This window comes from Eutrigla gurnardus, assembly GCF_963514095.1.
Source record: "Eutrigla gurnardus genome assembly, chromosome: 19".
Lineage (NCBI taxonomy): Eukaryota > Metazoa > Chordata > Actinopteri > Perciformes > Triglidae > Eutrigla > Eutrigla gurnardus.
Window position 1 is genome coordinate 10,617,280 of NC_139930.1, and position 16,034 is coordinate 10,633,313.

At 41.6% G+C, this 16,034-nt stretch overlaps 1 protein-coding gene across 1 annotated transcript; it reads left to right on the forward strand.

The window, feature by feature from the left end:
• Window positions 1-14,196: 14,196 nt before the first annotated feature.
• Window positions 14,197-15,152, forward strand: LOC311030365 (myosin light chain 4). Its single transcript, XM_084036068.1, has one exon. The coding sequence runs from the start codon at window positions 14,266-14,268 to the stop codon at window positions 14,872-14,874; it is 609 nt and encodes a 202-aa protein (XP_083892194.1). The 5' UTR covers window positions 14,197-14,265; the 3' UTR covers window positions 14,875-15,152.
• The last annotated feature ends 882 nt before the right edge of the window (window positions 15,153-16,034 follow it).

The window sequence follows — 16,034 nt, forward strand, 5'->3', positions numbered from 1 at the left end:
ATGCATTGCATTGCGGCAAAAGGAATGTCCAGGACGGCGGCATACGACACGTGCACCCTCTACACACAACAAACAGCGCCGTCCATCCAAGATCTACACAATTCTACGTCCACAAAAGGAAATAATGATGCCCATTTCATTTCCTCAGGTACTTAGCCTTTTCTCCCTACATAATCACAACACCCATCCATGGTGGGTATTAGTTAGTATCCAGTCATGCTACCTTGGAGAGGTGAAATATCCCAGCAGGCCTCTGTATTTCTCATCATCATCTCTGTCTTTATTTATGCACTCATTACATTTTGATGCAGTGGTCCCAGCTGTTCCTCGTGCATACCATTTAGTCCAATAAACATCTCGCACTTTAAGCCGTTAATATAGCATGAGCACCTGCCAAAATGGAAAAAGGCCCCCGTCAGCTGCATGCACATTTACTTGTCTGATTTGTTTTGTTTTGCCTTTCCACTCAATGTGATTGACAGATAACTTCCCGCATATTAAATATATATATATATTTTTACACGTGCAGAGCGATGCTGGATAACTCCAGTATACAGCTTCCTTATGGGGACACATTTCTGTGTTAGACAGGAGGCACACGGGAAGTAACGTTGGAAGGGATTTGATTTGATGGTTCAAAAGATTAGCTCACCATCTTCTCCAGCTCTGTGCAGAGATGAAGTTGCAGATTGATTGATGTCATGATATTATTGGTTGATATTGGTTGGTGCTAGCTGTATATTTAGTTTTCCAGGAAGGAAAATAACATTGGATTTTGATACAAAAACATGATTGTTAACTAGGTGACAAAATCTGATGTCAAAACCGGTGCTCTCCAGGCCTGGCTGTGCTTGTAGGGACATGTATAAATCCATTTCCCGCAACTGCAGGGTCTGTATTAGACATGGTTTTGGCGGGACCCTGCTCCTCATGTCCACGTGTCAAAGTGTCCTTGGGCGAGACACTAAACCCCAAATTGCTCCCGAAGGTCAGACCAGTACTTTGCATGGTAGCTCACTGCCAACACTCTGTGTGTGTGTGTGTGTGTGTGTGTGTGTGTGTGTGTGTGTGTCGCAGGCAGATTGTAAAGCGCTATAGATAAAGCAGCCATTTTTTTAAAGTGCAGCCATTCTAGTTAATGAAGCAGTGGAGACACTTACTGGGAGCTGGTTAGCTAATGTGAAGGAGTGGCTGACATAAATCGCTGTGCCACTGTTTTTGTTGAGTCTTGCTGTTTCCATGTCTGTAGTTGACCGATCAACATAACCTCTTTTGACCTGCGACGCTAACTAGCAGTTAGCAAACACCACAGAGAATGAAGATGAGTTAATCGTATAGGCTTCTGTGCTTCTGTCTTTGGGGGGCTACACTCATAATGTCTGCTTAACCCCAGTACTGATGTTTCATGTATAGATATTATATAGCAATATTTTGTTGTTGTGCAAATGTGGCCTCAATGGAGGCAGCCCTTTTGTGGCTTAATGTGATTTGGTTGTTGTTTTAAGTTTTCATCTCAAAATGTATAAACTCACCTGTCAGAGTTCAAGCGTCTTTGTGTTTGGAAAAGCACTACAAAAATAAAATGCTTATTATTATTGTTATTATTATTATTGTTATAGGGTCACAGTGGTCCTCATTGCATTGTCCTACTATAACCTGTGTACACAGAAGGCATGAACATATTTCACTTTTATTTGCTTACTTAAGAAAATGAGTTTGTTTACTCTATAAAACGATGCCGTGCAGCACAAGTGTCCTCCGCAACCGCGGAGTCACCTCTGCAACCGACCGAAGCAAGGTGTCTTTGGTGCCAATGCAAGCATGGAGCAGCGGAAATGTAGATGAGCAAGCACATGCATTTTTAATGGCGTAGATTATGGTCTGATACTAACACTTGCAGATTAACCTACTATCCAAATTTGATACCACAACGCAACAGAGGACTTTGTGATTATTTGGCACAAGAAGCAATTTATTTAAGTCTTGGATAATTAAAGTGTTTTATCTTCGTGACATTTATAATGTCTAGCTGCTTCTTGGTAAAAGGGCAGGAGGACTGATTAGTTCCGTTAAATCTATAGTTTGGGATGCTGTCAGAATCCTCAAAGATGGAGTGGACGTGAAATATTGAACTTTGAATTAAAAATGAGTACATTTTACGCATTTGCACTACCCACTCTGTTGAGAGCTATTAAATGCAGTGTAACAACTTCAGTCACCTTTTGGTCTCAGCTCACATGACTGCTGCACTGATGACTAAAGTCGAGTCCATCTCTCTTTTGGAAGAAATCTCACACATGTTCCCTCTGTGTCTGCACGGGTGCTCTGGTTCTCTCCCACCCTGAACTTCCTTCGTCTGTGATTTTGAAACTCTCAATTGCACACAGGAATGGAGTGCAGTGTTTGTTCCTCTCTGTGTGTTTGCTATGTAATAGAATTACTTCTTTTGCCCGGTGCATGCTGGGATAGAACCGGTCCCTCGTAACGCTACATAGGATAAGCTGTTCAGAAAATACAAGCAGTGCAACAAAATGCATGTGGAAGTATATCAATATCAAATTGATTAATTACTGTACACAAGTCTTTGCTCAAAAAACATAGAACAATATCACTTCTTCTGAACACAACAACACTCAGATTTGTTTCTCATTCTCTACTGATGATGCGCCATCTAATGGGCATGGTAATTTACAAAGCTCAATATATCTGAATGTTTCTAAATAGAAAATATAAGTACATAACAAAATAGTAATTCAAACAAATCATAATTCCATTGACCATTAATTAATATCATCATGCCAGACATCATCAGTTCGGGACCAACATGTTTTGCCACTGTTATCTAGCTAACGTTTCATCGGACACAAAATGGATCGAATTTTGAAACAGAAAAGTGATGTGAGAGACAACCCGGCACCAGTAAAAGCTGGACAGCATGTGGTGAGAAAATATGACCCTGAATATGTTAACTCTGGATTCAGAATGGCAGGCATTGATGTGTGAAGGTAAAGGCATATATTTATTTTGCTCATTATAACTGATAGTGGCATAACACATTCACAGCCTCGTGGATTTTTCTCTTTTTTTTCTTGATTCACTTGAAGGTGGTCCTTTAACAATCAGAATTGAGCCTTAAGGTAGTAAAGGTTGAGAAAACTCTGTTGCAGGTTTCAGTGTGTGTGGTGTTTCATAACCTCCTGCAGTCAATTTGCATAAAGAGTAAGGGGCGTTTCTCCGCTTATCTCCTCCACAATCCGCCACAGTCTGGTGAATGTTCTTGCCAACATGAAAGCATGAATATCCTTCTCCCTGCTCTGTGGTCACAGCTACCGCTACAGCTGAGCAGAGTGGCTGGCCTTGCTGCAGAAAGCCCCAGATTTGTCAAAGACCAGCCTATGTACACAACGGCTTCTTCTGTTGCCCAGCAACTGACCTCGTCTAATCGCGTGTGTGCGCCTCATCAGACGCGGCGGGTTCGAGAAAGAGCGCTTCCAACAGTGTGTGTGATTTCCCATGTCTTCCGGCTAAGAGAGAACCGATGAAACTGATATTAAAATTAACATCAATAAACTGTCTCACAATATCTTCACTTAGTTGGATGTCTTATTTGTTGATAATTCCACATAGATTCCTAAATTAGATGAAGAAAGAACCTGTTTGAGACTATTCTTAATAACGTGTTTGATCCTTAGGAGTTGGCAGCGAGGGTCCACAAGAAACCATCAAAAGCAACATATTAGCTCTAACGGAAGGGAAATAAAAAAAATAAGGGACAATCTGATATTAAGTGCTGAATTCAGCACACATGCCACCGTGAAATGCTGTTTTAAGCAAACAAGCTTTTTGCAGAAAACATAATGGCGTAAAGCCAAATCTGTCTACTAAATATGTCAAACTAAAGACATAGTGGTTAAAAAAAAGGTCTGCATTTTGTCAACATTGACCCGCCCCCCATGAGTAGTAAAACAGCTGAAGCACAACTGGCGGGTGAAATATGGACTGAACCAATCCAGATATTCCCACTGCAGCAATAGCAACTATAATGTATCATGTCGATATTTCACCAGCTGTCAAGGCAACTCCGTGTGGTCGCTGAAGGTGCATTTTTCTCGAACGATCTGCCGTTGCAAATGCATCGCTGCTCAATGCATATACGTTTTCCACAGCAAATGGATGTGTAATGGCCGCACAATCTTTTCTGTTTCGGTGCGCGTTGCTCATGAGTGCAGACCCGGTTTGCCTTTGTGTAGAGAAATAAGCAGACAAAGTAGAGGAGATGCAAAAAACTGAAAAGTTTAGAGTCCGCAATTTCTGTGGTAAGCACTCCGAAGACATGTTTGGTCCACTTTCGCCGGGATTAAGGGTCTGAATTAAACATACGGGCATTCCAGCTGAGAAAAGCACCTGGTAAGCTTCGAGGAAAACATCTCATAAGCCTGTGTGCTGCTGGGATAAACAGGTAAAAGCCATTCAGAGACACGCTTCCAAACACGGCATCAGAGGCACATCGGAAATAGTCCAGCTGAACAGGAGAGGATTCTGCCACCAAGCCAAGTGCTCTGCAGAGAATAGGAGTGGTATGAATAGCTTGGAAACTTCCCTAATCTCCCCGTCAGAATTCCAATCCGAGCTTGTGAGAAAGCGGCGTAGTGCTCATTCCTAGTGAGGGGATGTGGACTGTGATCTCACAGCTATTGTTTGGTGCCAACATAGATGCCTTATATACATGAGTGACTAAAAGTTGGTAGAATATAGAACATGTTCAACTTTTGTAAGTTAATTTTTAACATATGTCCTCATGTACTGTTTCAGTGTGATGGCAGAAGAGGATTTGAAATCATTTTATTTGCAGTCCCAAGTTGCCTCACAGTAATGTACACTGAAGTATCATCAACAGTGTCCTCAGCCAACCTTTAACATGGTTACCTGGGTCGTCACAGCGACAAAGACATTCAACAAGAATTGTGTACAGAACATTTCAGAAGCATAACACGGATAATTTTTTGACTGGGAATAATAACATAATGATAACTTACACAAAAGTATTTTATATTTTATATAGGGTTACTCTTTGGTAAATTAGTGTACATTTATACTACATTATTCTATTATAGGAGGTCAGTGTTTTCCAAACTTTTTTTCCACATAATTTTATATTATCTTGAATTGTAAACCAGTCATTATAGAGAAATACGATGGATGTTAAATCATGTTTTGAAAATAAGACCAAATAGATGCGTTTAAGAGTATCTTTTTTTGTCCTTCTAATCAGTAAAAAAAACAATGCACGCTGGCCTTTAATGTTAGAGTCAGTGTTATACTTACTTTACTGTTAATAACTGTAAACTTGATAATTTTATTGTAATTTTACTTGAACTGTTATTATGTTTTGTGTACTATACCATCAACCTGCCCAGGGACTGCAGGTGGAAAATAGCAATCTGCTAAAACCTGGCACAATGCATATTTTCTTGTTGAGCAAGATACATGTTTTATTGTGCATTGTCCCTTGCAGACGGCAACTTCCGGTTCTCAAAATGCTGAAGTGCCTTAAAGTTGCATTCTCGCTGCTGGCCATCAGGGGGCGACAACTCTAGTTGGAAAAATAAGTCAAACAGCATGGAAGTTTAAAATGATACTTCTCACTTCATTTATTATCTAAGTAAACATTGAAACATGAGTTGATGGTCTCAATTGTTGGTTTCAAGTCTTCTTGATGTCAATTTAGTAAATTATGATCCATTTAGTAGTGTGAAATAGATCATAATGCATGGTATATTTAGGGCCTCGCTATAGTCACTAAGCTAAAATGCAATTAGCTACGAAGATTACTTTAACACTTAGCTGTAAAGTTCACCTTTAATTATGGAAGCTAACTTTTTTAATGGCTTCATAACTAGGGTTGGGCATCGAGATCCGGTTCCAAATAGGAACCGGTTCCTAACCTCCGGTTCCGGAACCGTTAAGAAGCTGTTCGAATTGCGATCCTTTTTTTTCGGTTCTTAAACGTCCGCACTAGTTTGTTTGTTTTACTCCGCTCGCACTAGTTTGTTTGTATTACTCCGCCCGGCGTGCGGAGACTCCGCGATAGACCGATCAGTAACGAGTAGTCTAACGCGCTACTATTGCCAAACCAGTAGTCTACTATTTTTGTCAGTAAAAAAAAAGATCTGCTTTCTTCGTGCGTCTCGGGGGTGACGTATGTTAGCCGACACCTTCACGGACGGTCGCGTGTAGTCGGCTATACCGGCAGAAACGTAAACAATGGAGGGGGAGAGATACGCATTTTCCAGCTGGAAATACAAGCATTATTTCGACTTCATCTCAGCAAAAGATGGCAACATAAAGGTTCGTTGTACACTCTGTGTTAACAACAAAGTGTTGTCTACTTTCAAGAATACAACGTCAAACTTGAAAAAACCTTTAGAGTCACAGCATGGAACAACCACATTAAAAGAGCCGGTCCCGTCCGGTGACGGTGAAAAGGTGTGAATAAACAAGACGAGTTCTCGATTTCACGGAGCTCCTGCCAACTCAGTCTGTACTAAAATGCGAGCGGAGTCTCTCTTGAGTGTTTAGTGGAGAAATGTCTCGCTGCTTGCTGGCCCCGCCCCCTCCCTTCATCATCACGCCGCTCATAGGACTGAGGACTGTGCTCATTAGTTTCATAAAACCAATCCTTGCTGCTCTAATGCCGGTTCAATATTCATAAAATGTTCATTCATGATGTTACTGTCATTACAATATGCAAACAATTATTTAAGTTAAGTGAAGTCAAGAGTACTACTTTTCAAAGTAACTGTGGCAACACTGGACCTGTTGACCTGCACCTCAAAGAATCGGAATCGAGAATCGTTTAGAACAGGAATCGAAACAGAGGATCGAAATCGGGATCGGAGTCGGTAAAATCCAAACGATGCCCAACCCTATTCATAACTAGGGCTGGGTATCGTGGCCAATTTCCTGAATCGATTCGATTTCGATTCATAAGGTCCTGAATCGATTAATCACGATTCGATTCGATTCGATTCGATTTGATTCGATTGGCTCATACATAATGAAAATGGCTCAACTGTGTTACAAAATACAGATGTACTTTATTTTTTGCTCTTCACCATAAACAACACAAGTTCTGCCGACACTCTCTGCTGACTGCATTTTCGTTAGGATGTATACATCATGGGGATAACTGTTTCAGTCAGATGTTTACGTTGCACCATAACGTAGTGTGGATCGAGCACTAAGGCCTTGACTTTTGCCCAAAAATCATATTCGAAGTTCGTTTGTTTATTAATATTAATATTCGAATATATTCGAATATTTATTAATAATCTTTTGACCATTAAAAGCCTTCAGTAAGACCTATATGGTATGGTATGGTACTTAAGTTGTATATGTTTTGTCCACCAGAGGGCAGTGTATCAGTCAACGTCAATAGGCAGGCAACATGTTTTCAGAACCTTTATTTATTTAAGGTCAGACATAAACTGTGTATGCATTCGGTTTCATCAAAATAAAGCTAAATAAGCCAGTCGGCGGGGTTTGTTTGCCTATTTACGGGCAGTATTCGGGGCGGTGCGTCTTAAGAGTTTACGGTTTTCAGGACGGAGCGCGAGTGCGGGCTCGCGGAGCGTAATTGTGGGCTCGCGGAGCCGTGTGCTGCCCGGTGTCGGTGAGAGCTCCAGGCTGCTTTCGGACATTATTTGGGCCGTCAGTGGCGACTGTTCGGCAGTGTTTGTTTGCCTATTTCCGGGCAGTATTCCGGGCGGCGCGTCTTAGAGTTTACGGTTCTCCGGACGGAGCGCGAGTGCGGGCTCCTCGGTGGCCCTTGTCGATGTTGACGCGGCCATTGTTCTGCAAAATTGGCACAAACCAGGGCGCTAACGTCACCTATAGGAGCCATCTTGCACGCTTGTGCGCATGAATGAACGTCAACCGGACGTAAACGCGCCACTGCTGCATCACGCACGAGGGGTAAACTTCATGGGGAAAAATCGATCTCATGCCCTATGAATCGATATTGCAAAATTTAAATGAAATCGATCCAAAATCGATTGAATCGATTTTTTTACCCAGCCCTATTCATAACTGAATCCAGATGGATCAAGATCCAGTAAGGTTGCTGCAACACAATGTGAAAAAAAAATCTCTCAATTTGGCGAACCCTATTAAAAATCTTTGGGAATGACAGTTTTAGGTTGCCTCTGGAATATCACCAAACGTGCCGTCCTTTAACCTATCTCACTTGGATACATGTATCTGAATATAATTCTGCTTTATTTTTGAACTGGTGTTTCTGATGATCCTGTCAAAGGAAACCAGATCCACGGATTGTCTGAATCACACATGATAATCCGACTCCTCTTTGGTTCAAGGTTCAGTGGGCTAAGCCAGTGCTATTGTTATGAGTACTGGCATCCAATGCTTGGCTTCACTGATGATGCACCTTTTTTTTTTAATGACAAAGGTCGTTCCTATATATAACCGTCTACATGAAAGACACAACATCCTTTGCTTGAGGGCTTTTTCACAGAGGCAAAGTGTGCGAAGAGCTTTTGCAAATCCCATTTACACAAAAGAATGACTAAGACTTCATATTCAGACTTGGGGAAAAAAATAAATGGTATTTCTCAACTAAAATGTAATTTTGTTCAAATGTAATTCTTGCCCACTACTATTTTAAAGATTGTAAAGTAAAACATAGGGCTGAGTATCACAAATTGACTCCACTCATTTCATATACAGCGCCTCTTTATCATGTTGTAAACTTATTGTGTTTTGATTAATTTCAAATTGCTTGCTTTGCTTCAGTAGAGTGTGAAATGCACTTTCCTTTTTGTAGTTTTTCAATTTCTATCATTTTGAGCAGGGGGGGAAAGAATACAGGGCGGGCAGAGAGAATGAATACATGGATGTCTGGTGTAATTAAGAAGCTGAAGTATTAGAGCAGGCAGTGCCTTCGCTGACTATAATTCATCAAACATGGTCTTAATTAAATTGTTTACACAGATGTCTGCAAGCTGGTTCCTGCAACAGTCATTCCATTATAACAACGCAATATTATTACCGGACTTGTATGGAAAGTTTCGCAGTGCGCTCTATAGGACGCCATAAAATAGAGGAGTGAATTCTTATTTGAGATTAGCTAATCCAACAAGTGCCATATCTCTCTGGAAGTTTATATTAAAAAGGCTCTGTCCTATGGAGTGGCAGCTGTTAGGGAGGGGGGGATTAAATGCCTCCCTGTCAACTAATAATTAAAGGTTGCTAGGTGTTTATAGTTCTTTTCGACATATGGTTTCCATAAATTAGGAGGTTTATTTGTCAGATGTAAATGGTCAAATACAGTAGCTGGCTATTCATACGGAGACAGGCTTGTTTGGTTTGATTGGGGTTTTTTCGAGGACAGATAATAATAATATCTGTTCTTTTCATGCGGTGAGCGCGACACCTGGAAGGATGAAAGCACTCCGGATGCTTCCGTTTTTAGCCAGTTAACAAAGTGTTGTCTTTAAAGTGCGAGTCCCACCCTGCCAGGGCCATAGGAGGAATGTTACCGCTGTCTCAATCACTCTCTTTTATTAGCGCCGACCAGACCAGTGGTCTGCCTGCCCTCATTCCCTCTGTTATCTCAGGGATTAAGGGCTCGCTGCCTTTGACCATTCTGTCTTCGCCTGGTCACACAGATATAAACAAACACCCTGAAGACCTCCACAAAAACACAGGCATGGAAGCAACAACACTTGCCCACCAATGACTTGCCCAGTGGAGTTAGAAGGGAATGACTGACCTTAGGTAGGGATTTCCTGGATGTAGTTTGGATTCTTTTTTTTTTTTCTGTGTTCACTTCTCAGAATAGCTACTGTAAGTATGGTCAATATTGTAGTGATGCACCAATACCACTTTCACAAATATTTGCTGATACTGAGTAGCGGTATGAGTACTTAATAATACCATTACAGTTCTAACAATCACTTTGAAAACATTTTATATATGAAAGAAATATGAAAAAAAAACAACAAAAAAACAACAACTAAGAGACTCAGAGGAGCAGCTTTTCACTTAAGAGGAAAAGTGCTGATCCACCTTTAAGGTCAGCGCCGGATCAGCCAGGAGTTGTTGCCAACTTCGGGGTCAACCCCTCCACTTAAATCATCAGCCATCCGACAACAAGACACAGGAACTTAAATGTGTCTCCTCAAGGATCTTGAGGCGTTGTAGCATTTACTCACAGACAAATAAGTGGTACCCACAATGCACTGCTTCCTTCCCAGCTGTTATGTTGCTGCTGCCTTCATACTCACGTCACTCAAGCTCTCTCTCTCTCTGGAGACTCCGGACACTCGCTAACATCAGGCCAACACACGGCTGACAACTTCACAGCTCATTTAAGCAATGTGGTGGAGACTTACTAGGGACTCTCTGTTTACTCTCATTCTAGAGCTGCTAATAAATCATGGATTTAACATGTTTGTGCATCAGGTTATTGTTGCAGCTGGGCGGCTTATAGGCTCAACTGAGGAGATGTTTAAGTACCGTTGCCTTGGTGGTATCAGGTGCGGTTTTATCAGAGTAGTTTTATTAATAAAAGTATGAGCACATGAGTATTGTGTTGGACTACTGATACTGGTGCATCCCTACAATATTGTCCAAGAGGCAAACCAGAGTCGCGTCCTCTTTAAAGTTGCATTAATTTCGGACTCTGTTTGCCAGTTGGAGGTAGAAGAAATCAACTACAGGCTGACTAACACACAGCCATGGCATAATCACCCTTTTAAATGTTATTATTTTTTATTTACAAGCTGTGAATTTAGAGTGCAGTGGTAACACTATAAATCCACATATATTACCACATCGTCAATGTATTAACATTCGGTCAGGAATGCAAGACTGGACTTGAGCTATAGGCTCAAAGAGCTGTAGGCAACCCCCCCTGACCCCCCGCTCTCTCTCTCTCTCTCTCTCTCTCTCTCTCTCTCTCTCTCTCTCTCTCTCTCTCTCTCTCTCTCTCTCTCTATGTATATATATATATATATATATATATATATATATATATATATATATATATATATAAAGCTCGAAACTGGACTAGATATTTTTGCACATTTGAGACGGACAGGGCAATGAATATGTTCCTGTGTACTCTAATAGTGTGTGCATATGCGTCACATCCTCATTTTTATCATATACCATTTCATATAAATATACTGTCATCCGCGTTTCAATCCATAACTACTTTCTGCGCAATTGTGCTGTCAACTGACACAAGTTGACATCTTCATGACACATATTTACCTGTGCAGACTACATCCTCAATATTTGGATCCTGCATCTTATTGCCAGTTATGGAACGTAGGAGCGACAGGCAATATTCAACATCATCTTCAGTTTTGACAGGAATCAGCCTTTCAGCTTCACCATGTCCAACTTGTTGTTCTAATCCTATTGATCGTTTTCCTTTTTAACTCCGTCACTCAAGCTGATGATGTGTACGTGCAGATAGCACACTGATACAAATGAAATGCCCTTTCTGTCTGAATATCCCCAGTCATACGGACCCGATCACAGCAAGAGTACATATTCCGTGATATTAGTGATGTGACGACGTTTAAGTACAGCTTTGAAAATGAGAGAAAATCAAGATGGACTTTAGAAGATCTATTAAAATGGCTGTGTTCTCCATGTAAAGACTGCCTATCATAGGGATGATGAAAATACTCGTTTGACTTCTGATGCGAAGAGCAGCAATTGACTGGTTCAATCACTGCAATGGCAGTGTGCTGATTGAAGCCTAGTTTGAAGGAAGTTCTGAAGGAAAACAGGAACGATAACAAGTACCTCCATGACTCATCCAACCAAAACCATATCTGTGCGCAGACTACTGACAGCTTGACAAAGCCTTGGCTCCAGAGTTTCGGTCAGATGCTCAATCCACAAAACTGCATTTGCAATGGTTTGCTTCTCTGTAACACAAACTGCTCCATTCAACATGGATGTCAACGAGCATCCGATGTGAGGTTTACATTGCTTGAATTGTACTAATGTTACATGACATCATACTGGTCTGTAAAAGACTGTATGTAAGAAGTGGTTTGTAGAACCTGGTTTTTAAGCCTTGAGTTCAGCATTTTGGCTGTCGCCATCTTGGATTTTTGGAACCAGTGAAGGAGCGATGGGGTGGATCTGACTAACACATCTGGCGTGAAGCGGTTGAGGTAATTAGAGGTAAACTTTACCCAGTAGCCAATTGCATTGGTAGCGTGGTAGCTACGGTAGTGGCCTGTCAATCATAGGATAGCCACGCCCTAAAGAATACCCTGCTTTATCGTCTTATTTGACTCTAAAGGGCACCATAATTTACAAAAGTGACATCATGCTATTGAAGAAGACTTGAAACTAGTGATTGGGACCATAATAAATCACAGAAATAGTCATTTTCTCATAGACTTCCTTGCACTCTGACTTTTTACCCCCTAATGGCTAACAGAGAGAATGCAACTGACTTCACTTTTCAGAACTGGAGGTTGCCACCTGCTCTGTAATGGACGTGAGGCAAATACCTGGAATTTCACATGCAGTATGTGGCGTTTCAGCATCGATATTCTACTTGGCCTCTCACGCAGGTCTCACTCTTTGTTCCTGCCTGACACAAACGTACACACATTCGCATGCACGGACACACCGAAAGACGACAAATTAGTTGTCAGTTTTACTAGCCGTGTGACCTCAAAAACAAAGAGAACGGAGATAATGATCTTAGTCTAAGGACAATCACACACACACACACACACACACACACACACACACACACACACACACACACACACACACACACACACACACACACACACACATCTAACCACTACACTGCCCAAGGACTTCAAGCTAGAGATTGTCGGATCAAGGGGGACTGGCAAGAAGATAGAGAAGGGTAAATGTGATTATCGCATGACAGGCTTTAGCTGTCTTAAACAGAGTTGATAAACTGATGCGCGCATAAATTAAAGTTGTTATGATTAAGATTGTGTCACAGAACTGCACATCCTATACGCACCCTCTCTCCAATAAATGAAGTGAATGTTTTGTTGGTAAATTTATCATTCACTGAAGGGTATTATGGAGCAGTTGACTACATAAAGCCAAGTGACATATTACGTGTTTATAAACTAGACACATAATGGAATTGCCTTGTCTCGCTTTCACCTTGCAACCGTGCGGCCTATACTGTACATAGAGCTGGGCAAAGGGACACACAGACAGTGGACGCATTCAAACCACACACACTGCGCCCATTTGCATATGTAGTTTTGTATTATGTAGGTAAATAAAATCTCTATTTCATCATATGGAAATAATCTAAAGGCCCATGATCACCCTAATTAGCCCCCTGCAGCCGGCAGCATACATGAAGACTGTCTTATAATTGATACTGGCACTGAGCGTATTTTTAACATTTAAGGGCTTAACTGGTTGCCTTTTCTAGCACACCCGCCTTTAATAAAGCATTAATTAGGAGTCCCTTTAGGATCTGTTAGAGCTAGCCATGTTTCTAAATATGGTGGAACACTCAGTTACTCAGCGACAGAATGGAGAATGCAAGCAATCATTTATCTGGAAAATGAGGAATTGCCAAAAATCCCTAAACGTATCATCGAGCGGCAATACTATCCGAACGCACATCTCTCATTGGCAGACTTTCTGTCTGTCTTCTCAGAGAATGCTCTCCCTCTTATTATAAAATAAAACATGGCAAGTCACACACTGTGCTGATTCATCCTGAGGCCTCTGACATAAAATCATTAATTATTTGTGAGTTTGCCACCACAACGTCCTGACAAAAAAAAAACATTTTTTATTTCCAGAAAGCAGTAATTCCCAGACTTTCAGCTGTTTGTGAGCAAGTCTATTTTGGTGCCTCTCCCTCATGGGCTGATACATTGTACTGTGATCCCTTTGTCCATCAGAGGGACAGAAAATTTTCAGCCTAATGCAACTGGACCCCCACTAATGACAGTGAATAGCCCTATTGGCTAGATGACAGCAGCTGAGAACAATACTTAATGTTGACATCACTTGCTATGGCAATCTATTTTGGGTTTCTTCCTTTTATAGTGTGCTGTTGGAAATCCCTTTCTTGCTCCCATAGACAAAGCACATATAAAAGCTTTGGAAGAGGTGGTGGCCCTCTGTGCTTGGGGGTCCTTCCAATCCCATTCAGACTTTTTTCCGGCAAGTACCAGCTCACCTCCTGAATCCGTTAGCAAGATGCCACCAAAGAAGATCGAACCAAAGAAACCAGAGCCGAAAAAGCCGGAGCCGAAGAAAGATGCGGCTCCAGCTGCTAAGCCAGTCGCACCTCCGCAGCCTCTGCCCGAGGTGCCCCCGGAGCCTGCGTTCGATCCCAAAAGCATCACGCTTGAGTACTCCAATGACCAGATAGAGGAGTTCAAGGAGGCCTTCACCTTGTTCGACCGCACGCCGACTGGCGAGATGAAGATCACGTACGGCCAGTGCGGTGACGTGATGCGCGCTCTGGGCCAGAACCCAACCAACGCCGACGTGCTCAAAGTGCTCGGGAAACCGCGGCCGGAGGACATGAGCAGTAAAATGGTGGATTTTGAGACCTTCTTGCCGATGCTGCAGCACATCTCCCGCGCCAAAGATCAAGGCAACTTTGAGGATTTTGTGGAGGGCCTCAGGGTTTTCGACAAGGAAGGCAATGGCACCATCATGGGAGCGGAGCTGCGTCATGTGCTGGCGACGCTGGGGGAGAGGATGACGGAAGACGAGGTGGACAGACTGATGGCCGGACAGGAGGACGCCAATGGTTGTATCAACTATGCCTCCTTTGTAAAGCACATTCTCTCCGGATGAAAGTGACATTAAGCCATAAAGACTTTACCTCTATTTTTCTCCACTTTCGGGATCCTTGCTAAACATTTGTCCATGTAGAGGTGAGCTTGTCACTTAGTCTGGGACATTATTTTGCTGTCGACAGCAGCATTTTAATGTTAAGTGGAAAAAAAGAAATGTTGGCTACGAGACCTATGATTCATTCTTTAATAAACATGATAAAGTATAATGAAATGCCAGTGAGATAAAATTGACATCCATAAAAAAAACTCCATTAATAAAGGAAATGTAATTACAAACTGCCTCACAGATGTCATTTCAGTATAGCAAACATTTACATTTGAAGAGGAGATGATGATGCATGCAGGGTTGCTGATAAAATTCCTAATTGTTATTTTTTTTTGTCTCTTCAACTTTTCACATCAACTGTGTTAATGTGATTAGGGTGAAAGTATTGCTGAGAGAGGAGGAAAAAAACAAATAGGATTTGTCTCTGTCTGAAAATAGAACAGATTTGATTCTATTCTACTTTACACAAAGAGAGTTTGAATGAGAGTGCTTGTCATAGTGCTTAAGGGGGCAGCTGCTGTGGATCAAGATATACCCCCACATGCTGGACACACACACACACACACACACACACACACACACACACACACACACACACACACACACACACACACACACACACACACACACACACACACACACATATCTGGTTCCCTTTGACATCTACTAGACAGGTGCTCCAAGGACAGGTTGTAGCAGGGGCTGATTTGGTTGTGCCTTTTCCAAAGCAAGAATTTTAAACTAGCTTATCAAATTTTGTGAATGACTTCTAGATAATGTTTTTCTTTCTCTTAAGAGTTGAATTTTTCAGGATTTAGTAGCAAAGCACTGTGTATGCAAATCCTCCTCTATAAGAATGTGGCCACTTTATTACTGTTCATCACTTTAACAGATTAGTATATCAACTTTTCCGCGTCTCATTTACTCAAACAACGATGGATAGGATACATCCAAACTATATGAAAAGCTTTTAAAGCTGCATTAAGCACATTTTGATGGCCAGGGTGTAAAAGGCACCCTAATTAGATTGCTCCGTGTTCGACTTTTCCTCAAAAGTAAATCGTGCTCTTTGGCTTGCCGTCGTTTTGTACCGAGTAGAGAGCATTCATTTG